The sequence below is a fragment of the Sus scrofa genome, chromosome 5 (genome assembly GCF_000003025.6).
Source record: "Sus scrofa isolate TJ Tabasco breed Duroc chromosome 5, Sscrofa11.1, whole genome shotgun sequence".
NCBI classification, from domain to species: domain Eukaryota; kingdom Metazoa; phylum Chordata; class Mammalia; order Artiodactyla; family Suidae; genus Sus; species Sus scrofa.
Window position 1 is genome coordinate 63,809,204 of NC_010447.5, and position 27,464 is coordinate 63,836,667.

The 27,464-nt window shown below is 47.2% G+C and overlaps 1 protein-coding gene across 5 annotated transcripts; it reads right to left on the minus strand.

The window, feature by feature from the left end:
- LRRC23 (leucine rich repeat containing 23) lies at positions 95-27,426 on the minus strand. Of its 5 annotated transcripts, none has more exons than XM_003126523.5 (8): positions 7,926-9,553; positions 7,300-7,475; positions 7,106-7,215; positions 5,315-5,568; positions 4,375-4,505; positions 2,940-3,076; positions 941-1,213; positions 95-371 (listed from the first exon to the last, which is right to left on the minus strand). In XM_003126523.5, coding segments are annotated over exons 2-8 (1,032 nt in total). In that variant the 5' UTR covers positions 7,426-7,475; positions 7,926-9,553; the 3' UTR covers positions 95-370. The 5 variants fall into 5 exon arrangements, with proteins under 5 accessions (XP_003126571.2, XP_013842836.1, XP_013842839.1 ...); XM_013987382.2 differs by lacking the exon at positions 7,926-9,553 and adding an exon at positions 7,685-7,837 and having other exon boundaries at positions 103-371; XM_013987385.2 differs by lacking the exon at positions 7,926-9,553 and adding an exon at positions 27,301-27,426 and having other exon boundaries at positions 104-371.

The window sequence follows — 27,464 nt, forward strand, 5'->3', positions numbered from 1 at the left end:
ACACTCATACCCCCTGAAAAGTAATAGCCTCAGCCTCACGCCAACGCCAGTAATCAGCCAGTCAAGCCCATGACAGACTATCTCGCAAACCTCGTCAAACCCAAGAGTATCAAAACGCTCTTTATTGGAAAACCAAACTGTTCCTAATACCCCAGACTGCCACCTCCGCAGCTCCTCTGTAGCCAATTCTTCCAGCATCCTTTCAGCCCAAACGGGCCTGGCTCCCACCAGACCTGCCTGAGGGCTGCCACTTGCCTAGGCACCCCAGGGCCTAGGCAAAAGAAGCCATCACCTGTCTCATGAGGAGTGTACATGTGGCAGCCCCCCCAGCTGGGAATCTTCTCAGTCCTGGGACCAGCATCTTTAGTCTCCTGGAGGAAGAGGACAGGAGCCAAGCCTCAGGGCCCAACAGCACCCCCACTGCTGTCTTTGCCCCACCTGAAATGCCAGCTGCCACCGTTCCCTGGGCTCATCGTTTAGTCTCTCTGCCTCGCCCTGCCCTCCTTTCTCCCTTCTGCTTGGTATCCTGTTCTTTTTAGCTCCAGATCTTCCTCTCCTGCCTTCTTCCCTGGTCCAGCAGTCATCCTAACATACACTGCCCCCAGCTCTACCCCCACCAGGGCCCAGAGTTGGCATTCCCTGGCAGGCGTGGCTGCTGAGCCCACACCAACATTTCTGCCACCCCAGTTTTTTTCACTTACTCTTCAGGCCTCCTGATGTATCTCCCCAACCTTTCTCAGATTCTCCCAGGCCCTCTGGTTCTTTCTCCTCGCCCCGAGACACCCCTGACTCCTTACCCGGGTCTCCCCAAGACCTCTGCCTTCCTTACCCACCTCCTCCTACAGCAACTCCTCTTCCCCATCTGCTGGGCCCTTGGCCTCCTCCTCTTGCCTCCTTGTCCCCCACCACCCCCAACACCCTTAGAGACAAGAGGAACTACTAGATGGATGACTGGTCCAGTTCCGATTCAGCCTCGGGCTCAGCCTCCTGCTCCTGCTCCTCCTTCATCCTCTGCCGGATCTCATCGGCCTCAGCCCGCTCCTCCTCCTCATAGAAGTCCTTGTCCAGGCGCTCGAGGTGTGCCAACTGCACCAGGGCCTCCTGGCGGTAGTCACTCTCGTCTGCACACGGGTTGTCCAGCAGCACCAGGGCTCGCAGCTTGGGCAGGTCCTGCAGCTTGGCTAGCTCCCCCAGGTCGGTCACCATGTTGCCCCTGCAGGTGCAGTCGGGAGGGGTTCACCAGGGGAGATGGGGCTTTGGAGGCCAGCTGCCTTCCAGGAAAAGGGCCTGGGAGAAATCCCCCACGGGGCTCTGGTCTCTCTAGAAACATGGCCTCTGTGGACTGGCCCTCCAAGCATTGTCAGATTTGCCATGAGATGCTGTCCAGCCCTACTCCTGTCCTGCTTCTGCCCCTCAGGGACTCCCTAGGTGCCACAGTCTATTCTGTAATGTGCTGTGTTTATCCTTTTTGAGCAGTAAAGCTGGGTCTCAAACCTGGTTTTGTTTTGTTTGTTTGTTTTCTTTTTAAGGCTGCAGCATGTGGAAGTTCCCAGGCTAGAGGTGGAATTGGAGCTATAGCTTCTGGCCTACGCCACAGCCATGGCAACACAGGATCCGAACTGTGTCTGTAACTGACACCGCAGCTCACAGCAACGCCGGATCCTTAACCCACTGAGCAGGGCCAGGGATCAAACCTGTACCCTGAATGGAGTTCCCGTTGTGGCGCAGTGGTTAACGAATCCGACTAGAAACCATGAGGTTGCAGGTTCCAACCCTGGCCAACCCAGGTTCCAATCCTGGGTTAGGGATCCAGCGTTGCCGTGAGCTGTGGTGTAGGTCGCAGACTCGACTCGGATCCCACATTGCTGTGGCTCTGGCGTAGGCCAGCAGCTACAGCTACAGCTCCGCTTAGACCCCTAGCCTGGGAACCTCCATATGCCACAGGAAGCAGCCCTAGAAAAGACAAAAAAAAAAAAAAGGAAGAAGAAGAAGAAGCAGTTAGGACCCAAGCCAGTGGAGGAGGAGCTGGGCTCCAGGCTCATGGAGCGGGTACTACCTTGGTGCTCCCACAGGAAGGAGCCTAGAGCTAGGGGTGGGTCAGGGCCTCCCAGCCTGAAGAATAAGCTTCCTCCCCTAGAGTGTCTCCTTGTCCCCATGCTCATGGATGTTTATTTACATACTCTTGCTTTGTACCTTTGAAAATCAGGCTTAAAGACTTCAGCCTCATCTCAAAGGAGGTGCTGAACCTCTCCCAGTGTTTCTAACCAAAGTGCTACTCGCACTTCCCACTGGACTGTCCTACGTGTTGCAGGTCTTTGGCCCCAGAGGCACCTCCAAGTCACGGAGACAACCCCCTCCCCGTACATTTACTTCCAAACATCACCGGTTAATAGCTTCTGAGGAAGGTCCATTATCTCTGTCCAGACCATTAACCAGAAAACAGTACCCCCTCCACCCTCCCAGACCAGGAAGGCAGAGCTAATGAGCAAGAGATCATTCCATGGGTCAGGGCAGGAATTGGGGCTTCAAGATATAACCATGGCTCCCTACTGGAAGATCCTCTATCCATTGCCAGCCTCAAGGATTTGGCCTTGTTGACTAGGGAGGCCATTTCCTTACATCTTTGCTGTGAGAAACACATAACATGCTCCATCACACAAGAGTTGGTTAAAGAAAATCCCCCCTGGGAGTTCCCATTGTGGCTCAGTGGTAACGAACCCAACTAGTATCCATTAGGACCTGAGTTCAACCTCCGGCCTTGCTCAGTGGGTTAAGGATCCCGTGTTGCTCTGGCTCTGGCGTAGGCTGGCAGCTACAGCTCTGATTCGACCCCTAGCCTGGGAACCTCCATGTGCCACGGATGGGGCCCTAAAAAGAAAAAAAAAATGTGGCTCCCAGAAAAGGGTAGGGGTGAGGTGGGGCCTGGAGAGGATGCCTACCTTAGGTTGAGGTACTGCAGTGATTTCATTTCCTTGGAGAAGCCACTCAGAGTGTCAATCTGGTTGTCCCGAAGATGCAAGGTAGTGAGATTGCTTAGGTTCTCCAAACCTTCCACCTTCTTCAACATGTTCTGGGCCTAGACCCCCGTGGATACAGTAGATAGATTGCGAGATGGGAGAAGGGATGAGGAAGGAAGAGAAATCAGAAAGGGATGCAGCAAAAAAGCAAATATAAGAAAAGTAGGAGGGTGCAAGAGAAAGAGAGGTGGGTAGAAATCCATGCAGAATAAAGAATCCAGGGAGCTCCCATTGTGGCACATCAGAAACAAATCCGACTAGTATCCATGAGGATGTGGGTTTGATCCCTGGCCTTGTTCAGTGGGCCAGGGATCTGGCATTGCCATGAGCTGTGGTGTAGGTGGCAGATGTGGCTCAGATCTCACATTGCCGTGGCTGGGTGCAGGCTGGCAGCGTAGCTCCGATTCAACCCCTAGCCTGGGAACTTCCATATGCGACGGGTGCAGCTCTAAAAAAAGAAGAAGAATCCAGAAGCTGCCAGCCCAGAGAAAGGTCAGCAATAACTGCCCACTGCCCACCACCGCCACCTCTCATTAGATGTTTCAACCTACTCTCCAGCCCAAGAGCCCAAACTGCTCCACTGGGGAGAAATGGCTACAGCACCATCCTGGAATGAAGAAGCTTAAAAATCTTAAAGACTAGGAGTTCCCTGGTGGCACAGTGGGTTAAAGATCTGTTGCTGTCACTGCTGTGGTGTGGGTTCAATCCCTGGCCCAGGAACTTCCACATGCCTCAGGCACAGTCAAAAAAAAAAAAAGAATCTAGCTCCCATTGTGGCTCAGCAGTAATGAGCCCCACTAGTATCCATGAGGATACGGGTTCAATCCCTGGCCTCCCTCAGTGGGTTAAGGATCTAGCATTGCCATGAGCTTTGGTGTAGGTTGCAGACGCGGCTCAGATCTGGTATCGCTGTGGCTGTAGTGTAGGCCAGCAGCTGCAGCTCTGATTTGACTCCTAGCCTGGGAACTTCTATATGCTGCAAGTGTGGCTCTAAAAAGCCAAAAAAAAAAAAAAAAAAAAGAGAGAGAGAGAAAAAAAAAACTAAAAGGCTAGACACATAAATAGCCTCCTTAGCTTCATGTCTGTGCCTTACTTATGCTGCTACCTGTATCAAAGCAGACTGTCTCTATATTGTCCACTCATTAGTTATTACCAGCCCTGCTAGGTGGTGAGCACATTGTCTGTTTTGACTTTGCATCTCCACAGCATCTGGCACCAAGTAAGGGCTCAATAAATGATACCAATTATCAGGATGCTGATGGAGTTAGTAGATGAGGCTCCTAGAAGCCAGGCATCCTGGCCCCCAGGACAGGTGTCCCCTTCCTGGCACCAACCATCTTTTCACCCAGTGATCTACCAGGAAGAGGTTCTTCAGCTTAGGAAGGTTGATTCCCAGGGTGCTGCTCAGTTGGTTGCCCCGAAGCTCCAGGGTGTGCAGGCTGATCAGCTTTTGGGGGTCCAGACCTGTCACCATGGGGATGCGGTTCCCTGAGGAGAAGGATCATGTCAAGAGTTCAAAGAGCCCCTCCGAATGTTCAGCAATAAAGCCTGAATTTGGGGAGCCTCCACTTCATCTTCTCTAATGCCATGTGGATATAAGGAAGGACAGAGCCCAGACTTAACACCACCAGGCCCTGGGGCAACCCAGGGTGGTTGATCTGGTGGTCAAGGGCCCAATGGGCATGTCCTCCTAAGCCAGGAGTGAATAAGGGATGCCCAGCAAGCAATCCAGATGGCTCACTCCCTCTCCTTCAAGTCTTTGTTAAGATGTCAACTTCCCAATGCCACTTGTCCAAACCAACCTGTTTACCTGATTCCCTTTACCCGGATCTTTTTTTTTTTTTCCATAGCACCTAACTGCTTTCAATATGCTTTATAAATGTACTTATTTATTGTGATCATTGATAATTGCCTGTCTCCCTCGACTAGAATGGAAAGAACATGAGATTAGAGATTTTCGGAGTTCCCTGGTGACACAGTAGGTTAAGGACCTGGCATTGTTGCTGCTGTGACTCAGGTTAGATCCCTGGGCCAGGAAATTCTGCATGCTGCAGACACAGCAAGAAAGGAAGGAAGGAAGGGAGGGAGGGAAGGAGAGAGAGAAAGAAAGAGGAATTTATTTTGTTCACTGTGGTATCTCCAGCACATAGAACTGCCATCGTGAATCATCACGAATGTCTGAATATAAGTGAATGAATGAATGCAATTGCTATGCAGCACAGCCAAGGACCATACTGCCCATTCTGTTGGCCCCAGGATAGGAAGGAATCTTGTGACCCCCATCCCTGAGGCCCCACCTTTGAGATCCAGGCTGGCCAGACGAGGATGAGAGATGCCCTCAGTGTCAGTGATCTGATTATAGGCAAAGCTGGCAATCTGCAGGTACGGCAGTTCGTTCAGCCGGGCACTCCGCAGTTGGTTGCCATCAGCTTTCAGCCAGAGCAGGTGAGTGAGGTAATTGAGCGGAGACAAGTCTGTCAAGTGGTTTTCAGAAATATCCACGTAGCGCAGGTGGATGTAGGAATGCAGCAAGTAGATGTCTGTCAGATCCCTAGGAGACGGCAGAGGCCAGGGTCAGGGTTAAGAATCCAGCAATCGGGAGTTCCCGTCGTGGCTCAGTGGTTTACAAACCCAACTCGCATCATGAGGACAAAGGTTGGATCCCTGGCCTCACTCAGTGGGTTAAGGATCAGGCATTGCCGTGAGCTGTGGTGTAGATCTCAGACGAGGCTTGGATCCCACATTTCTGTGGCTCTGGTGTAGACCAGGAGCTATAGCTCCAATTGGACCCCTAACCTAGGAACCTCCATATGCTGCAGCTGTGGCTCTAAAAAGACAAAAAAAAAAAAAAAAAAAAAAAGAATCCAGCGATCGGAGTTCCCATTGTGGCGCAGTGGAAATGAATCCAACTAGTATCACTGAGGATTTGGGTTCAATTCCTACCTTGATCATCGAGTCAAGGATCTGGCACTGCTGTGAGCTGTGGTGTAGTTCACGGACTCAGCTCCGATCCTCCGTTGCTGTGGCTGTGGTGTAGGCTGGCAGCTTTAGCTCCCATTGAACCCCTAGCCCGGGATGGTCCAAATGCCACATGTGCAGCCGTAAAAAGCAAAAGAAAAAAGAATCCAGAAAGCACTGGCAGAGGTGCTAGAGCAGAGGGCAGTATGAAAATGGCTTATAAAGGAAAGAAGAGTGGGTGACAGACGAGAGGAACAGGAAGGGGAAGAGAAGGTAGTCGGGTTCTTTTTTTTTTTTTTTTTTTTTTGTCTTTTTAGGGCCACACCTGAGGCACATGGAAGTTCCCCGGCTAGGGGTCTAATTGAAGCTACTGCTGCTGGCCTATCCCACAGACACAGCAACACCAGTTCTGAGCTGCATCTGCGACCTACACCACAGTTCATGGCAATGCCGGATCCTTAACGCACTGAGAGAGGCCAGGGATGGAACCTGAAACCTCATGGTTCCTGTCGGATTCATTTCTGTTCTGCTACACCACGACGGAAACTCCCAGTAGACAGGTTTTTTTGTTTTGTTTTGTTTTCTTTTCTTTTTAGGTCCACTCCCGCGGCACATGGAGGTTCCCAGGCTAGGGGTCTAAATGGAGCTACAGCTGTACAGCTGCTGGCCTACACCACAGCCACAGCAATGCCAGATCCAAGCCTCGTCTGCGACTTACACCACAGCTCACAGCAACGCTGTATCCTTAACCAAGTGAGGCCATGGATCGAACCCACAACCTCATGGTTCTGAGTTGGATTCATTTCTGCTGCGCCGCGACAGGAACTCCAGTACCTAGGTTCTTAACAGTGGCAGGGACCTGGTGTCTCGGAAGGACTGGGAACTGACATTTTAAAGGACAAGTGCTGGGGTCCGACAGGAATTCCCCCCACACACCCTCAGCCTCCAATTCCCTAGGCCAGCTCTGATGCAGGGGGTCACAGGGCTCCTGAAAAGTAGGTTCTGTCCTTCCCTCCTCACTGGCCCAGGATGACGGAGACCCAAACAGAGCCAGAACACCCAAGATGGAGGGTGAGAAAGGAGACTTGGCCCCACAACCTCAGACTTCTTCTGGTCTCCCATAAACGCACCTGTCTTTAACCTCCAGCTTGACGTAAGCATGGGCCAGTCCATTACCGGTTTTGCAGAGCAAAGAAAGCCCTTCCTTCATCATGTCCTCCGTGAGGGGAGTGGATACCCACTGCAGGATGAAGTGGACTCAGGCATCCTTTCCAGCCCACCCCCCTCCCTGAATCTGGGGACCCCTCCGTTTCTGTGCTCTCACTTCCTCGGACTCTTCTTCTCCCTCCTTCCTGTAGTCCTCCCACTCTTCTATCTCCTTCTCGTCATCTTCCCTTTCCAGATCGTCCAGGTCTGGCTCAAAGTCTTCCAGATCCTCTTCATCTGACATTTTTCTTCCCTGCTGAAGGCTCTGGAGTCAGATCAAGCTAGGTCCCCGTCCTGACAAAGAAGGTCTCCTCAGCATCTGCCCACCCTCCCTCATCTCCATTGCCTGGTGCTCCTCCCATCACCCTATCACCTCCGACTTCCTCCTGCCAGCTTTGCTTCTTTCCTCATCCCTGTGTACATCTCATTTGGACTCCCAACCGCCACTTCACTTTCCCGCCAAGGACCCCTCTCCCTTGGCCACCTTCCCAGATCCTCAAGACCTTTCCTGCCCTTCTCAGTGGCTTCAACTCCTCCAGCTTTCGGTGTCCAGCTTCCTGGCCTCCTTCTCCCCAGGTCTCCCACTTCTGCCTTAAGCCAGGTTCTTCTCCAAATTTCCCTACCGACCGACCCCTCCCTCCTCTCCTCCCCGCCCATCCCTAACCCAGCTCCACTCCTTTCTTCTAACTCTTCCACCAAGCGGAGCCCCATTTCCCTGTCCCCTCTGGGACACCAGCCTCTAACCTTCCCACTCAATCAGTCCTTTGCAATGGGGCGCAAACCCTGGTTCTGCTCAACCAGAAGCTCTTCTGGAGAGGTCTCGGCCCCGGGGAGGGAAGGGTTGTTTGGTAGAGGGGCAAGGGAGAAGGCGTTGTGTACTGCTGTTATGGCAACGGGGTGGGGGTGGGAGGAACATTCGGCTTCCGCGTGTGGCAGCAGTTGAGAGAGGAGCCGCGAATAACTGGGCTGAAAATCAGCCGCGAAGCTTGTGCCCCAGTAGTTGCTTGGTTACGAGCCCAATTTCCCTGAGCCAGAAACCCGGATGTGGCGCGGTGGTTGGCCCAGGACGGGGCTTAATAGAGCTGAGGGGAGGTGGTAGAGGGCGTGGCTATCATTACGTCATCTGAGACCTTAAAGGAACCGGACCACATCCAGGGTAAAGTTCTGTGAATTCAAAAGAAACTCATTGCCTGAAGCAGAAGGCGGGGAAGAAACCCCAAGCTGCGTGGTCTGGTTCCCCAACCCTCGTGTATAAGTTCCATACATTAATTATTTTCAATTTACTAGCGACTTAAAACTCCATTTTCTCATCTGTAAAATACGCTTAACTATACCAACTGACAGGGACAGCGTAAGAGTGTAACCTATGCCAAAGCGCTGTGTAGATTGCTAAACCCAGTTTGGGACCATTTCCATCCTCCTCCTGTATTAGTTTGATGCAGTCCTTTTGTAGGACACAAAGGGAGAAAAAGCCAACATGTGCCAACTAAAACAGTCCCATCCAACGTTGTCATACAAATGGTCAACAAGAACTGATAGAGCCACACACAGGGACTCAAGCCTGTGTGACTTGTTGAAGGAGATGGGGAAAGAGAGAGGTTGAGATGCAACAAATGTTCCTGGAGAGCGTGTGCCAGACGTTGTGTGAGATGCCTTCACAAGTGATATTTAATCTCCACGCCAGTCCCGTGAAGTAGATATTTGGGAGAAAAGCAAACTAAGGCTCCTTAACATTTATGACACAATTCCTGCCTGGGGGAAGGGAGATATTACCAATTCTGTAGAATCTAATATACATAAAACAATCAGGTAACAAGCTAAGATATCGTGTGATCAACTGTTAAGGTGTTTTACAGACTATGCAACAGGCAAAGTGATCTGATGGAAGATGTCATGGGCTGGAAAACAGGAAATAATACCTCCTGCCCTGTCGAGCTGGGATAATATAGTTCATAGACAAATCTGTTCACATGGTATCATGGAACTAGCAGAGGCTTTAAAGTCAGAGACACCAGTTTCCTACCCATGTTACCACTTAATAGTTGTGTGTTCCTCAGCAGGTTATATAATTTTACTGAGGTTTAATTTTCACAAGTGATATGAGGATAAACAGGTCCATCTCCAGGGATTACTGGACAGTTAAAAGAGACAATGTGGGAGTTCCCTTGTGGCTCAATGGGTTAAGGATCTGGTGTTGTCACTTCTGTGTCTCACGCCATTGCTGTGGCAAGGTTCAATTCCTGAACCCAGCATTTCTGCACCACCTTGGGCCTGGCCAATAAATTAATAAGTAAATAACAAAAATGGCCTCAGTTATACATACTGTTCATCATCTGGGTTATTTTCATTTAATAATTTATCTTGGACATCTTTCATCTTACTAAACATTTTTTTTCTTTTTAGGACACACCTGTGGCATATGGAAGTTCCCAGGCTAGAGGTGGAATCAGAGCTGTAGCTGCTGACCTACTCCACAGCCACAGCAAAACTGGATCTGAGCCAAATCTGCAACCTACACTGCAGCTTGAGGCAACACTGGATCCTTAACCCACTGAACAAGGCCAGGGATTGAATCCACATCCTCGTGGATACAGGTTGGGTTTAGTGCTGAGCCACAACAAGAACTCGTATATGGTAATTTTTTGACTGCACCCATGGCATGCAGAAGTTCCTGGGCCAGGAATGGAACCCAAGCCACAACAATGACAACACAGGATCCTTAACCCACTAGGCTACCAGAGAACTCTGGTAATTTTTTAGCTGTTCCCTATTGACGGATATTACCTTTATAAAAATTGTCCACATTGCAATAAAAACCCTCATAGATATAGCTTAACTCTTCTTCATGAGTACACTGTAGCAGTACTGCTCAAATTTTATTTATTTATTTTTTTTTTTTTAAATTTATTTTCCTTTTAGAGCTGAACCTGCAGCACATGGACGTTCCCTACACCACAGCTCTCAGCAATGCCAGCTCCTTAACCCACTGAGTGAGGCTGGGATCGAACCTGCATCCTCATGGATACTAGTCAGGTTCTTAACCTACTGAAGCACGGTGGGAACTCTCAGTACTTCTCAAATTTTAATGTGCATAGGAATTGCCTAAGGATCTCATTAAAACCTAGATTCTGATCTCTCAAGTGATACCAGTGCTGCTGGTCCATGGACCAAATTTTGAGTAGCATGGCTCTATGGAATACATTCTTAGAAGCTGCAATTTCTGGAGTTCTCATCGTGGCACAGTGGAAACGAATCTGACTAGGAACCATGAGTTTTTGGGTTCGATCCCTGGCCTCACTCAGTGGGTTAAGGATCCGGCATTGCTGTGAGCTGTGATATATGTCGCAGACACGGCTCAAATCTGGCATTGCTATGGTTGTACCATAGGCCAGCATCTGTAGCTCCGATGGGACCCCTAGCCTGGGAACCTCCATATGCTATGGGTGCAGCCCTAAAAAGATGAAAAAGTAAAAAAATAAAAAATAAAGGTGCAATTTCTGGTTCAACATATTAATTTTGCCAGTCTAAAATAATTTCAATTTTTTCCATTATAGTTGGTTTACAGTGTTCAATTTTGCCAGGTTTTTTTTTTTTTTTTTTTGTCCTTTCTTTTTTTTTTTAGGGCCACACCCACAGCATATGGAGGTTCCCAGGCTAGTGGTCCAATCGGAGCTGTAGCTGCTGGCCTACACCACAGCCACGGCTACAACCACAGCAACTCAGGATCCGAGCTGCGTCTGCAACCTACACCACAGCAATGCCAGACCCTTAAGCCACTGAGGGAGGCCAGATATGGAACCCGTGTTCTCACGGGTGCTAGTCAGGTTCATTAACCACTGACCCATGATGGGAACTCCCCTGCCAGTCTTAATATGTCAAAAAAATAAGTATGTCATTATTTTTTTCAGGGAGATTAGTTTATTGTGGCATTTTTAAAAGTTATGGAGTTCCCATCGTGGCGCAGCAGAAACGAATCTGACTAGGAACCATGAGGTTGAGGGTTCAATCCCTGATCTTGCTCAGTCAGTTAAGGATCCGGCGATGCCGTGAGCTGTGGTGCAGGTCAAAGATGCGGCTTGGATCTCGCATTGCTGTGGCTGTGGTGTAGGCCAGCAGCTCTAGCTCCAATTCGACCCCTAGCCTGGGAACCTCCATAAGCCAAAAAGCCAAAAAAAAAGTTATACAATATTATGTTAGTTTCAGGTGTACAACATAGTGATTTGATATTTTTATATGTTATGAGGTGATCACCCCAATGTGACCAGTTAGCATCCATCACCATACAAAGTTGTACAATATTATTGACTATATTCCCTATGTGTACATTACATCCTCATGATTTATTTTATGGCTGGAAGTTTATACATCTTAAACCCCTTCACCCATTTTGTCCATCTCTCTATTCCCCACCTCTCTGGCAACCACCAGTTTGCCCTCTGTATCTAGGAGTCAGCTTGTTTTGTCTTATAGTTTCCACCTATCAGTGAAATCACATGGTATTGTTTTTCTCCAACTTATTTCACTTAGCATAATACCCTCCAAATCCATCCATGTTACAAACGGCACGATTTCGTTCATCTTTCTGGTTAACTATATCTACATATTTCTTTATCCATTCGTCTATGGATGGACGCTTAGGTTACTTCCACATCTTGGTTATTGTTAAATAGTACTGCAGTAAACACAGGGGTGTCCATATCTTTTTTTTTTTTTTTTTTTTGTCTTTTTGCCTTTTCTAGGGCGCTTCCAAGGCATATGGAGGTTCCCAGGCTAGGGGTCTAATAGGAGCTGTAGCCACCGGCCTACACCACAGCCATATAGCAACACAGGATCTGAGCTACGTCTGTAACCTTCACCACAGCTCACGACAATGCCGGGTCCTTAACCCACTGAGCAAGGCCAGGGATTGAACCCACAACCTCATGGTTCCTAGTCGGATTCATTAACCACTGCGCCACAATGGGAACTCTGCCCATATCTTTTTGAACTAGTATTTTCATTTTCTTCAGATAAATACCTACAGGTGGAATTTCTGGATCATATGATAGTTCTATTTTTAGTTTTCTGAGGAACCTCCATACCGTTTTCCATAATGCCTGCACCAGTATAAATTCCTGCTGTTACTGCCCAGGGTTCTTGGCTTTCCTTTATCAAGAGAAATTGATAAGAGGCCAGACAAGAAATTTAGGCAAGGCTTTTTGGGAGGGCTCCTGGGAGCAAAAACGAGTAACATGGGCCCAGGCTGCTTCCTTTGTGGTGTTGTGTTGGGGGGGGCATGCTCCATACCCTGCTTTTGTTCCTGGCTGTTCATAGGTGGCAGTTAGGTTTTTTGGTCTTTTTGTATCTTGTTGTCCATAACTTGCCCCAACTGGGCATGCACACTGCTATTTTTAGCCCCATATAGTTTCTTTGTATTTTGCTGCTGGAGATGTTTGTCCAGGTGCCAGCTCAGCAGCAAAGAGTCTCAGGTCCTAGCCTGACTCACCACCAACAGTGTATGAGGGTTTCCTTTTCTCTACATCTCACCAACATTCATTTTTCCTATCCTTTTAATAATAGCCCTCATCAGATAGCCATAAAATTATTTTTATTTTAATTTTTTTCTTTTTTTTTTTTTTTTTTTTTGTCTTTTGTCTTTTGTTGTTGTTGTTGTTGCTATTTCTTGGGCCGCTCCCGCGGCATATGGAGATTCCCAGGCTAGGGGTTGAATCGGAGCTGTAGCCACCGGCCTACGCCAGAGCCACAGCAATGCGGGATCTGAGCCGCGTGTGCAACCTACACCACAGCTCACAGCAACGCCGGATCGTTAACCCACTGAGCAAGGGCAGGAACCGAACCCGCAACCTCATGGTTCCCAGTCGGATTCGTTAACCACTGCGCCACGACGGGAACTCCTAATTTTAATTTTTGATTGTCAGTGAGGTTGTTTATTTTTGTATGTCTTTATTTTACTAAAGGCCTTTTCATATCCTTTATCTCTCTCTTTCTTTTTTTTTTTTTTTTTTTTTTTTTTTTTTTGTCTTTTTAGGGCCCATAGCATATGGAAGTTCCCAGGCTGGGGATCGAATTGAAGCCTCAGCTGCCAGCCTACACCACAGCCATAGATCTGAGCCTCGTCCTCGCTCTACACCACAGCACATAGCAATGCTGCATCCTTAATCCACTGAGGGAGGCCAGGGATAGAACCCACATCTTCATGGATACTAGTCGGGTTCATTATCACTGAGCCATGATGGGATCTCCTCATAACGTTTTTCATGTTTCTGCTAAATAATTAATTTTTAAAATTGACTTGTAGGAGCTCTTTATGATTTGAATACTAACAATGGTAGAAACTGCCAGTTGCTTACCTGATATTCATTTTTCCCATATTCCTGACAGAACTGTTTTAAATCAGTGTCTTTTCTTTTCTTTTTTTTTTTTTTTTTTTTTTTGTCTTTTTGCTATTTCTTGGGCTGCTCCCGTGGCATATGGAGGTTCCCAGGCTAGGGGTCGAATTGGAGATGTAGCCACTGGCCTACGCCAGAGCCACAGCAACGCGGGATCTGAGCCGCGTCTGCAACCTACACCACAGCTCACGGCAACGCCGGATCGTTAACCCACTGAGCAAGGGCAGGGACCGAACCCGCAACCTCATGGTTCCTAGTCGGATTCGTTAACCACTGCGCCACGATGGGAACTCCTAAATCAGTTTCTTAACATATAATTCACAACCCTAAAATTCACCCATTGAAAATGACAAGTCAAAGGCTTTTAGTATATTCAGAGTTGTACATCCATCAACACAATAAATTTTAGGACATTTTCATTACCACTTAGCCATCGCATCCCAATCCTAACACCACCCTTGGCAACACTAATCCACTCTTTGTCTCTAGAGATTTGTCTATATTGTACATTTCATATAAATGAAATTATGCAACATGCGGTCCTTTATGTCTGGCTTTGCTCACTTACCATTATGTTTTCAAGGTTTATCTATGTTGTAGCACATCCCAGTACTTCACCCCGTTTAATTACTGAGCAGCATTTCGTCATCTGGTTTATACCACATTTAACTTTATTTCTTCACTCACCTGTGGAGAGGCAGTCATCTGTTGATGAATAATGTTGCTATGAACATTTATGTACAAATTTCTGTGTGGCCGTGTATTTTCATTTCCCTTGGTTATATACCCAACTAGCAGCCATACAAAAATCATACTTTTAGTATCAAAATATTGAATTCTACACTATAATGAATCAATTCCAAAGAAGGACATGATTCTTTGCCACCTGGAGATTTCACTCTAAAATACTTATAGTTTTAACCTTCTCATTCATATATTCCACCATATATATTGAGTGCCTACTATGTACCAGGCGTTTTGCTAGGAGCCTGAAATAAAAAATTATATGCAAATCCCCAGGAGGAAACTATTTTCACTTGAAAAATCTGTTACAAATAGAACCGGCCCTCAGATATTTCAACTTGGTTCATTGGCATTTTTTTCCTTACAAGTGGATCATATGGTAACTCTATATTTAACCTTTTGAGGAACTGCCAAACTGTTTTCCAAAGTGGCTGCCCCACTTTACATTTCCAGCAGCAGTGTTTGAAGCTTCTAATTTTTCCATATCCTGGCCAACATTTGCTCTTATCTGTTTTTGATTATAGTCATGCTAATGGATGTGAAGTGGTATTTCATTGTGGTTTGATTTGCATTTCCCTGATGGCTAACGATGTTAAGCATCTTTTTATGGGTTGTTTTGTTTTGTTTTTTTTTTTTTTCTTTTTGGTCTATTTAGAGCCACACATGAGGCACATGGAGATTCCCAGACTAGGGGTCAAATCGGGGCTGTTTGTTGGCCTACACCACAGCTCACAGCAATGCCGGATCCCTAATCCACTAAGTGAGGCCAGGGATCGAACCCACGTCCTCATGGACACTAGTCAGATTCATTGCTGCTGAGCCATGAGGGGAACTCCAAGAATCTTTTTATTGGCCATTTGTATATCTTCTTTGAAGAACTGTCTATTTAAACTCTTTGCTTATTTTTTATTTTTATTATGTTTTTGCTTCCTTTTTAATTGGACTTTTTTTTTTTTTTTTGTCTTCTCATTCTTAAACTAATAGAATAGAAATTTTATTTATTTATCTACCTGAGGCATACGGAAGTTCCTGGGTCAGGGAGCGAACCCTCACTGCCTTAACTCACTGTGGCACAGTGGAACTCCAAGAACTTTTATATTATTGGGACAACACTGGGCACAGCTAAAATATTTCTCAGCCTCCATTCATTGCTGATAGGTCAATAATGTATTAGTGAAAGTCTTTGGGTAAAACTTCTAGACTGTTCCTTTTTTCCTCCTCCCTTTTCTCTTACTTCCTGTCTAAAACAGAAATATGATGGCTAGAGTTCCAGAAACCACCTAAGGCTGTGAGATGACCCAGAGAATGTAAGCCACATGCTAAGATGCCAGAACAAAAGTGGAAAGAAGCCTATGATACTGAAAATAAAATGAGGCAGTCATACCAACATGGAACTGCCTATCTCCAATCTTATTTTTTATAAGAGAAAAGTTGGTTAAGCCACTGGTTTGGGGATCCGTTATAGCCAAATTATTAATTGATTATAACAAGGAGTTCCTGTTGTGGCTCAGTGGGTTAAGAACCTGACTAGTATCCATGAGGATGCAGGTTTGATTCCTGGCCTCACTCAGTGCGTTAAGGATCCAGTGATGCCACAAGCTGTGGCATAGGTCACAGATGCGGCTCGGATCCCTCATTGCTGTGGCTGTGATGTCGGCTGGCAGCTGCAGCTCTGATTAGACCCCTAGCCTGGGAACTTCTACATGCTGAGAGTGCAGCCGAAGATGGAAGAAAAAAAAAAAAAAAAAAAAGACTTTCTTTGTATCTCTACCAGATACAAAGTTTGCAGCACTTCAACAAAAGGGCCCTGCCTGTGTGCATATCAATTTCCCATTTTTCACATTCAAATTATACTCTAAAGACTGAGCAACACTGAGAGCTGTGATGTGCCTGTATATATTTGACAGCAGGCTCTCCAAGAACAGAAAGCCTGGCTTTTGAACATTTACTGATTGCTCTGGTGTAAATACCTCCGCCATGGCTAATGTCAAGCTAGCAATTCAAAATGCGGTGTTTCCACCACACAGATAGAATAGAGGCAAGTAATTTCAAGATCATAAATAATAGTAAAAGTGCTATGGGCTGAATTGTTCACCCCCCAAAATTCATATGTTGAAGTTCTAACCCCTAGTACCTCAGAATGTGACTGTATTAGGACAAGGCCCTAAAAGAATGATTAAGTTAAACTGAGGCCATTAGGGTGGGTCCAAATCCATCTCACCGGTATAAGAAGAGGAAATTTGGGAGCTCCCACTGTGACATAACGGGATTGGCCGGCAGCATCTCTGCAGCGCCAGGACGCAGGTTCGATACTGGCCTAGCAGAGTGTGTTTGTTAAAGGAGCCGGCATTGCTGCAGCTGCGGCATAGGTCAGGTCGCAACTGTGGCTCAAATCTGACACCTGGCCTGGGAACTCCATTTGCCACGGGGCAGCCAAAAAAAAAAAAAAAAAAAAAGTAGAAGAAAAGAAGAGGAAATTTGGATACAGGTGTTCTGTGAAGACACAGAAAAGTGCAGCCACCTGCAAGCTAAGCACAGAGGCCTCAGATAAAATCAAACCTATTGACACCTTGATTTTGGACTGCCTCCAGAACTGTGAGAAACTGAATTTCTGTTGCTTAAACTACTTGGCATTTTCTTATGGCAGCCCTAGCAAATTCATGCAAAAGGAGGTAAAATTAAATTATAAAGTGACCAGTTTTGAGTACTTTTAACCTTTGTTTTGTTTCGTTTTGCTTTTTTAGGGCCATACCGGTGGCATATGGAGGTTCCCAGGCTAGGGGTCCAATTGGAGCTGCAGCTGAGGCCTAAGCCACAGTCACAGCAATGTGGGATCTGAGCCACAACTGCGACCTACACCACAGCTTATGGCAATGCTGATCCTTAACCTACTGAGCAAGGCCAGGGATGGAACCCGAGTCCTCATGGATACTAGTCAGATTCATTTCCTCTGTGCCACAGTGGGAACTCCTAACCTTTGTTTTTTAATACAATTTATTTAAATTATATTTATACAATTTTATTTTTTTTCTTTTTGGCCTCACCCACAGCATGCAGAAGTCTCCAGGGCCAGGGAACAAACCCACACCACAGCAGAGACCCAAGCTGCTGCAGTGACAACATAGGATCCTTAACCTGCTGTGCAACAAGGGAACTCCCGCTTTAAAAAAAAAAAAATGGCTGTTTAATAACCAGCTCACAGAATTCATGAAGAATTAACAATCAGCTCTCACAGCCTGTTCAAGACAGCTCCAGCACACAACTGCATATTACAGAGTCTCACCTTTTTTTTTATGGCTGTACCCGTGGCATATGGAGCTACCAGTGGGTTGACTCTGCAAGTGCAGCATTTATCGAAGGGCTCCAAGCAAGGAGTCCAGGGCCGCTAGTACTCAAAACACTCAAAAATCCCTGACTGGTTTCCACAAAACATTGTTTTTAAAATTTTTATTAGAGTATAATTGGTTTACAATGTTGTGACAATTTCTACTGTACAGCAAAGTGACCCAGTCATACATACACACTCTGCCTTTCTTATATCATCTTCCATCCTAGTCTATCCCAAGAGACTGGATATAGCTCCCTGTGCAATACAGTAGGACCTCATTCATCCATTCTAAATGTAACAGTTTGCATCTACTAACCTCAAGCAAAGCATTGTTTTTTCTTTTTAGTGCTACACCTGCGCCATATGGGAGTTCCCAAGGGTCAAATCGGAGCCGCAACTGCCAGCCTATGCCAGAGCCACAGCAACGGCAGGTCCAAGCCAAGCCTGCAAACTACACCACAGCTCACAGCAACGCTGGATCCTTAACCCACTGAGCAGGGCCAGAGATTGAACCCATGTCCTCATGGACACTAGTCTGGTTCATTACCACTGAGCCATAATGGGAATTCCTCAAGCAAAGGATTTTTAAAGGCGAGCTGAGGGAGGGGAGTCTCAGGGTGTGTGATCAGCTGGTCCACAATCCTCTGCTTAAAGGGCAGTGTCACAGGGGTTAACATCATCAATCCTTATGCACCAGTAGGTCTGGAAGGCTATGTGCTTATGGTCCTCAAGTAGTTAATTTCTTCCATGTGATAGTGGTTTTAGCATCTGTAAAACAACTCCAGAAATTGCATCAGATACTATTATCTGGCACTTCAAAGAGGAGCTAAAGCAGAGGATTTGGAGGAGGAGGCCTGTGTGAGGAAGGCCCCATTGGGTCCTGCTTGGTTATATCCTGAGGTCTTCTAGGCCTCAGCTTAAATGGGGCCTTCTCAGAAAGGCCTTTACTGACCAATAATCTAAACTAGACCCCCTCTTACCATGCACTGCTTTTCCTTGATGGCAGCAAACACGATTTATCTTTAAATGTGAATTTATGGATCATCAAGCACATCTCTGTTGGCTGCTTCTAACTCCAAAAGACCTTCAGTTTCTCTTTACATCCTACTGCCTGGCCCAGTGCGTGCCACATAGTAAGTGCTCAGTAAATAATGCGGTTTGTTTTTGTTTTTTGGCATTTGCAAATTCCCAGGCCAGGGATTGAACCTGTGCCAGAGCAGCAACCCAGGCTGCTACAGTGATGCCAGATCCTTAACCTGCTGAGCCACAAGAGAATTCCTTAAATGTGCTTTTAAAAAGTAACTGTAGGAGTTCCCGTCGTGGCGCAGTGGTTAACGAATCCGACTAGGAACCATGAGGTTGAGGGTTCGGTCCCTGCCCTTGCTCAGTGGGTTAACAATCCGGCGTTGCCGTGAGCTGTGGTGTAGGTTGCAGACGCGGCTCGGATCCTGCGTTGCTGTGGCTCTGGCGTAGGCCGGTGGCTACAGCTCCGATTCGACCCCTAGCCTGGGAACCTCCATATGCCATGAGAGTGGCCGGAGAAATCGCAAAAAGACAAAAAAAAAAAAGTAACTATAGGAGTTCCTGTCATAGCTCAGTGGTTAACCAACTTGACTAGTATCCATGAGGACACAGGTTCTATCCCTGGCCTTGCTCAGCAGGTTAAGGATCGGGCATTGCAGGGAGCTATGCCTGTGGCATAGGCCAGCAGCTACAGCTCCGATTAGACCCCTAGCCTGGGAACTTCCACATGCCACTAGTGTGGCCCTAAAAGGATTAAAAAAAAAAAAAAAAAAAAAAAGTAACTGTCTTACTGCAGTTCCCATTGTGGCTCATCGGGTTAAGAACCCGATTAGTATCTATGAGGATGCAGGTTTGATCCCTGGCCTCACTCAGTGGGTTAAGGATCTAGCATTTCATAAGATATAGCATAGGTCGCAGATGTGGCTCAGATCTGGTATTGCCATGGCTGTTGTGTAGGGCAGCAGCTGCAGCTTTTATCTGACCCCTAGCCCAGGAACTTCCATATGCCTCAGGTTCAGCCATTAAAAAGAAAAAAATTAATTGCCTTATAGATAAGATGCCCTGACTCGTGCACTAACTGGAGGGGTTAACAAAGTATAATCCAGGGAGATAGCTCCAGTTAGAATTCACTAGAACGAAGTGGAGGCCCTAAAGGATATGAAGGTGTAGGAAAACTAGAAATTGCGGCGTCAGTCTTTTAAATATTAGCAAGGATAAACAAGGGGCCATTCGATTTGGCAGCTAAGACTTCTGGGGACTAACCTAGGTTGGCAGTTTGAGAGGGAGTGTTTTTTGGAACAAATCTTCTGGAGTCTAACAATCAAATGCAAAGCCCTGGGTGGCCACAACACTTTTCTTGATTTGCTTTTACACTGTAGTTTCTAGCATAACTTGAGCGTCTCCTACCTCGGCCTCCCTCCTCCCATGTGAACCCAAAGTTTCTCTCCTGTGCAGGCTCCCTGGAAAGAACTACTGTGACAGAGGAAGAGAGAGATGGGGAAGTAGGGACAATTTTTTTTTTTTTTTTAAATGACCACACCTGGGGCTGATGGACGTTCCCAGGCCAGGGACTGAATCTGAGCACCAGCTGTGACCTACTGCCACGGCTGCAGCAACGCTGGCTCCTTTAACCCTTTGCCAACGTCTACGGTTGCCTCTGCCACTACAGGAGCCACTGCAGTAGGATTCTTAACCCATTGTGTCACAGCAGGAAGTCCAAGTAAGGACAATTTTCTGAGGGCTGGAGCAAGGGAGCCCTTGAAATGTAAAGAAACTGCGGGGAGGAGAAGGAGGGGAGCCTGGTTTACTGGATCTGCAGACGAACTAGTTCCTCCCACACGCCTCCAGAGCCTGGAGCTACAGCCACCCCTCAGTTGCCCTAGCTTCCGCCCTGGGGCCTTTGTTCCGGCGCAGAATGTTCCAGACGCAAACGCCAGCGCCGGAAGGAGGTTGGCGGAGGCGGGGGCGGGGGTGATGGCAGAGGATGCGGCGGGCTGGGCGGAGATCGCGGCAGAGCTGCCGCCGCTGGGCGGCGCAAGAGCTCCTCCGGCGCCCGCTCGCCGCGCTGAGCACGTGACCGCCGCCCCCTGGAGTCTGCGCCCCGCCCGCTGGCGCGGCCGAAGTTACGTAAGTGGCGTCCTGGCGGCAGAGCCGGCCGCACGTTTGGCTGGTACACGTTTTCTGCAGTCGCCATTTCGTCACCGCCCTTGGGTTTGGTGCAGTGGCTTCTGGGTTTTTTTTTCTGTTTTTGGGAATCCAGACGCTGCCATGTATCAGCTCTTGCCTTGTTAAGTTTAATTTTTCCGAGCCTGAGTTTATAAATCTGTAAAAATTGGGCTGTGTTCATTGTGGGGATTAAATGAGATGTGGGGGGAGTTTCATGGTAGGCACACAATGTGAGTTCGGCAGTCCTCAGATTCAATAGGGCAGAAGGTCGCTAGCCACCGTGACACCGAGCCAGGAGACTGGACTCTGTACTCTTGGCCTCAGTTCTGGGCAGCTCACTGTGTGTCTCACAGGAAGTCGACTCCAGTTCTAGTGGGGTTTTTTGTGTTGTTTTTTTTTTTGTCTCATCCGTGGCGTGTGGAAGTTCCGGGGCCAGGGATTGAACCTGTGCCACAGCTGTAACCAGAGCCACACCAGTGTCAACAGGAGAGCCTCCAATCCTCTGTTGAAAAAAAGGAGTTCCCCTAATGCTTCAGTGGTAACCGATCCCGACTAGTATCCATGTGGACGTGGGTTTGATCCCTGGCCTCCCTCAGTGGGTTAAGGATCCAGCATCGCTGTGAGCTGTGGTGTGGGTTGCAGATGCATCTTGGATCCGGTGTTGCTGTGGCTCTGGTGTAGGCCAGCAGCTGCAGCTCTGATTCGACTCCCCAGCCTGGGAACTTCCATGTGCCACGGGTGTGGCCCTAAAAAAAAAAAAAAAAAAAAAAATTTGAACAAATTTGTGAAGCTAGGTCATGAGATTTTCCTACAACTGTTACAGTGACAGCAAAGTGCATATGATCACTTGAATGAGGACTGAAAAAGCACCATGCTTATGCCAGGAAGAAATGAAGCAGAAATAGGTGCCTAACAATGGCCATACATGGAGAAAAAGGAAAAAAAGAAAAGCTCTTGGTCTCAAGCCACAGGTCACACTTCCTGCCAGAGAAGACGGCCTTGGGATGGAAGGGTTTCAAAACCAGCCAAGGGTGGTGTAACAGTTTTAGAAACCACTTCAATGTCAAAAAGGTCCCAACTGTCGATGAGGCTGTATCTTGGAGGAACAGGCAGCAAAATCCACCAGGACGACTACAAAAGTATTGGCAGGCTATCCTCCAGAATATAACGAGGTTGGTGTCTTCTGGGGGAAAATGTGCAACTACCCTGATATTTCCAAACTGGAAACACAAGGCCCTGACTTTAAAGCAGCTAATGACCTTGTGACCACCTCTCTCTCCTCCTGGTGGTAATGTAGTCAGGCGATTCTACAGAGATCCAAACCCCAGTGCCCTAAAACAAATCTTCTGGGGTCTAACAATCAAATGCAAAGCCCTGGGTGGCCACAACACTTTTCTTGATGTGCTTTTATAGTTTACATTCTGTTGTTGTTTGTTTTTGTTTTTGCCACACTTGTTCCAGGGCAGGGGATCAAACCTGAGCCACAGCAGAGACCTGAGCTGCTGCAGTGACAACATCAGATCCTTAACCCACTGTGCTACAAAAGAACTCCTACAGTTTACATTCTAGAAGCCTAGTAGGACCTCAGAGACAAAGGGCTGGGCTTTGGTGTTGCTGCTCACAGGCAGCTGTACCACTCTGAGGTACCACACACTTTTTTTTTTTTTTGCGTTTTAGGACTGCACCCATGGCATGTGGAGGTTCCCAGGCTAGGGGTCAAATTGGTGCTGTAGCTGCTGGCCTATGCCACAGCCACAGCCACACAGAACACTGACGCACTGAGCGAGGCCAGCCATCGAACCTGCGTCCACATGGATACTAGTCAGATTCATTACCACTGAGCCACGACAGGAAGTCTGGTACCACACACTTTATGAATATGCTCATAAAGGCACTGAAGTGTTCCTCCCCCAACATCACCCCTATCCTTCACTCTGCTGATTTTTTTTTTCTTTTCTTTTTTTTTTTTTTGGTTAGGGCCTCACCCAGAGGCATATGGAAGTTGCCAGGCTAGGAGTCTAATTGGAGCTGTAGCCGCCATCCTATGCCACAGTCACAGCAATGCCAGATCCAAGCCATGCCTGCAACCTACACCCCAGCTCACAGCAACACCAGATCCTTAACCCACTGAGCCAGGCCAGGGATGGAACCTGCAACCTCATGGTTCCTAGTCAGATTCATTTCCACTGTGCCACAATGGGAACTCCTCACTCTGCTGATTTAACCATGAATTGCTGGTCCAAAGCCACATGCATGAGGTTGTGATTACTCCCAGACCCCCAGAGCGATAAATGCTGACCCTGATCTTAATGTGGTTTTGAGTCGGAAGAGTTGAAAGTTCTCCAGTATTGCCAGTTGCTGTATATTATGCGGGCATAGAAACAATCAAGCCTAAAACAATCCTCGCATGTTGGGAAGAATGTGTTTAGGATTTTTAAGGGCTTTCTGTTAACAAAGAAGTGCAACTCACTGTTCCAGTGGCCTGGCACGCAGATCGTGACGGCTTTGGGGAAGAAACTGAAGAGCTTGAGAGCCAAGAGTAACACTAATAAAATGCTGAGGAACTGATAAAACCATCCCCAGGAGATAAAAATGAGAAGGACAGGAAGAGAAGAACATATCTTCGTAAACTTATTGAAGTGTTACATGCTGTAAAATACCTGAATGATTGAATTTCTGAATAAAACCCCTCCATGGTGAGAAACTTGAAAATTATACGTGGTTAAATCTATACATTGCAATTCCTTATAACTTGGCAATTCTGCACATAAGTATGCATCCAACAAAAACAAGTGCCTTGGGGTTCCTGGGTGGTTCAGTGGATTAAGGATCCAGCTTCGTCACTGTTATGGCTGGGGTCACTGATGTAGGTTTACTAGGTTCGGTGCCTAGGTCCATCAAAAGACTCTGCAGTACTGTACACAGTAGCTTTCTCTTTAAAAGCTAAGAATGGGAACTGCTCAAATGTCCATCTACGGTAGAATAAGTAAGTTGCAGAACATCCATACAGTGGAATACAGTGAAACAATGGAAATACTTGGCTACCATTTCGGGCAACAACATGAATGACTCTCACTTGTCAAGAAAAATACATCAGACAAAAGAATACAAAGAATGCATACTGTCTTGTTTCATTTGCATGAACTTTTTTTTTTTTTTTTTTTTTTTTGTCTTTTTAGGGCCGCACCCTCCTTTTGTAGCTGCTAACCTGTGCCACAGCTAAAGCAACACCAGATCTGAGCTGAGTCTGTGATCTACACCACAGGTCATGGCAAGGCTGGGTCTTTAACTCACTGAGCAAGGCCAGGGATTGAACCTGTGTCCTCATGGATGTTAGTCAGATTTGTTTCCACTGAGCCATGATAGGAACTCCCTAATCTGCATGAAACTGATGAAGAGGCAAAGCTAACCTATCCTGATAGAGGTCAAATAGGAGTTACTTTAGGGGCGTAGTGTCAGAGCAAGAAGGAGCCCTTTGGGATGCTGGAAGTGTTCTTGATCTTTTTGCTGCATAAATATGTAAGATCCACTGAGCAATTTAAGATTAATATACTCTGTATATGTGACATCTCAATAAAAAAAAGTAAAAAGTTAAAATTGCTTGTAGCATTGTGGAATACTTGAGCTATTCCCAACCAGATGTGACCAGTTCAGGATTCCCAAGCACTGGGTAAAGACCATGTTTTAAACCACTAGCTGAGCTGGCTATGGATTAGGCTTACCATCTGTCCTCTAAGCCATGATATCCTTATTTTTGTTGTCACAGTGGCAAGAATATCCAGGTTGGGTGGATGACAAGTGCTCAAGTTCACAGCTTTCTTTTCATTTTTTTGGCTGCTCCCACAGCATGGGGAAATGCCCCGGCCAGGGGTCGACCCACACCACAGCAGTGACCTGAGCCGATGCGATGACAACACCAGATACTTGACCTGCTGCTGTGCCACAAGAGGACTCCACATCTTTTCTTTTTCTTTCTTTTTTTTTTTTTTTTTTCGTCTTTTTGCCATTTCTTGGTCCGCTCCTGAGGCATATAGAGGTTCCCAGGCTAGGGGTCACATTGGAGCTGTAGCCGCTGGCCTACGCCAGAGCCACAGCAACGTGGGGTCCGAGCCACGTCTGCAACCTACACCACAGCTCACAGCAATGCCAGATCCTTAACCCACTGAGCAAGGCCAGAGACCGAACCCAAAACCTCATGGTTCCTAGTCGGATTCGTTAACCACTGAGCCACGACGGGAACTCCGCCATATCTTTTCTAATATGCTTTCTTCTTTCTCCTTGATTAAAGAAATATAAACATTTATCCTGTACACAATCATAGTATACTGTCATGTTTTGTATTTTACACAAAACTAACATGTACTTAATAGATGGGGTATGTAAGGGTAATTTTATTTTATTTTTATTTTTTTAAGGATCTGGCATTGCTGTGAGCTGTGGTGTAGGTCGCAGATGTGTCTCAGATCCCGGGTTGATTTTATTTTTATTTTTTGGCCACACCCATGGCATCAGGAAGTTCCAAGGCCAGGGATCGAACCTGAGCCACAGCAGTGACAACACCGGACTCTTAACCTGATGGGCCCGCAAGGAACTCCTCAAGAATAGTTTTAACTATGAGACATAATTGTCACCTTTCCTCTCCCAACTCTCTATCCCCTAAAAATATAAAGCATGTCGCACAGTGTCTGACACATGCCAGAAAGTACCAGTTCAGCGCCTTCAGCATGGACCGCAACCTCCCACAATCCACATGTCCTCTCTCACTAAAGTTGCCAATGACCAAAAAAAAAAAAAAAATCATGTATGTTATCAAACCTGAACTGTCCACTGTGCTGTGTCCTCCTAAACCCTTTTCCCACTCTACATACTATCTCCAGGGCCTCACCCTCTGCATATGAATGTTCCCAGGCCAGGGGTCAAATCAGAGCTGTAGCTGCTGACCTACCACAGCAACTCGGGATCTGAGACGCATCTACGACCTACACCACAGCTCACGGCAACACCAGATCCTTAACCCACTGAGTGAGGCCAGGGATCAAACCTGAGTCTCATGGATACTAGTTGGGTTCATTACCACTGAACCACAAGTGGAACTCTCTATTTTTGTTTTTTCATGCTGACCTCTCAGTCTGAATGGTTTCTACATGCAGCAACTCTAATCCAACACCCACACTGCAGAACCACCTCTCAGGCAAATTCCTTGTCTTTTTTCTTTTTTTTTTGGCTGTACTCAGGGCTTATGGAAGTCCCTAGGCCAGGGACTGAATCCAAGCCATAGCTTTGACCTACAGGCAGCTGCAGCAACACTGGATCCTTAACCCACTGAGCAAGGCCAGGGATCTAACCCAAATCCTCATGGATACTAGTGGAGTTCTTAACCCAATGAGCCACAAGAGGAACTCCTCCTCTTGTCAATCTTAAAGATTCAGCCCAGTGTCATCTGCTCCACGACACTTTCCAAAGTGCTTGATCCGTGGAGTCCCATCCTTTTTACTCCCATAGGACTTTTTGTATAACCAGAATTTTATCTACTACATGACAAAACTGTTTTATAAATATCCTTGTAAACTCCTTGCGGATTCACTGCGTCATCTTCAGTGCTTCGCACAAATGATTAAATTTGAATCAGAAACGGTTCTAAGGGCTTCACATATGTATGTGTAACATCACTGAATCCTCACTATAGCTTATGCAGTTCATACCAATAGTATCCCCCTTTTACAGAAGAAAAAACAGGTACGGGGGTGGTTCAGGAATTTGCCAAAGTTCTCCTGCATACCCGCCTTCAGGGATTTGCACACCCTGTCAGCCTGGCTCCACAGTTGCTAAATACCACTATATTTTATTACCTCTCTACAGAATAGTCACTTAGAAAATGTTAAAGAAATAGGACTAGCTAAGCTTAGTGAATGCATACGATATCAAGGGTTCCTTGCTAAGTGCTTTACTTGGACTGTTTCAACTCCATAACAACCCTGAGGTAAGTACCATCATTATGCCCATTTTAGGAAAGAGAAAACAGGTTTAGAGAAGTGTGGCAACCTCCCCAAGGTCACAGAGATAATTAGTGACATTGTTTCCCTCCCAAGCAAGGTCTGGACCACCACACTCTGCCAGGTGAGGCCCACAGCTCAGGAATGGATGGACAGGGCAGATGAAGGCTAGAACAGGATGCAGCCCTATGACACCTACCCCTCTGAGCTAGAAACTCAGCGTATAGAACCTCAGGCTTAGAACCGGCTGACTCACAACCCGGGTCGGAGAATGACCAGCCCAAGCAACAGTGACCCAGAATCAGAAGGCCTGGGAAACAGATGTCACCACAATGGCAGACCTTACTTGACCTCCGGCCCTATATCCCCAGGCTGCTCAAAGTTCTTAACGGTGAAAAGACCTCCAGGGACCTCAAAGCGATGATACCATGAAAAGGTTAACTCTGAGCTTGGCGGGCCAGGGAAGGGTTAAGTACCTGGCGGCTTCCTCGCGGGGGCGAGGCCTGGGGGCTGCGGGCTGCTTGGAAGGTGTCCAGAGGTTAACCGCCCGCGAGTGGGCTCTACTCACTGCTTGACCTTCGCAGCCGCCCCTGGTGCCGAGTTTTGACCGCCCCGGAGGGGCCCGTGTGGGCGGGGTCTC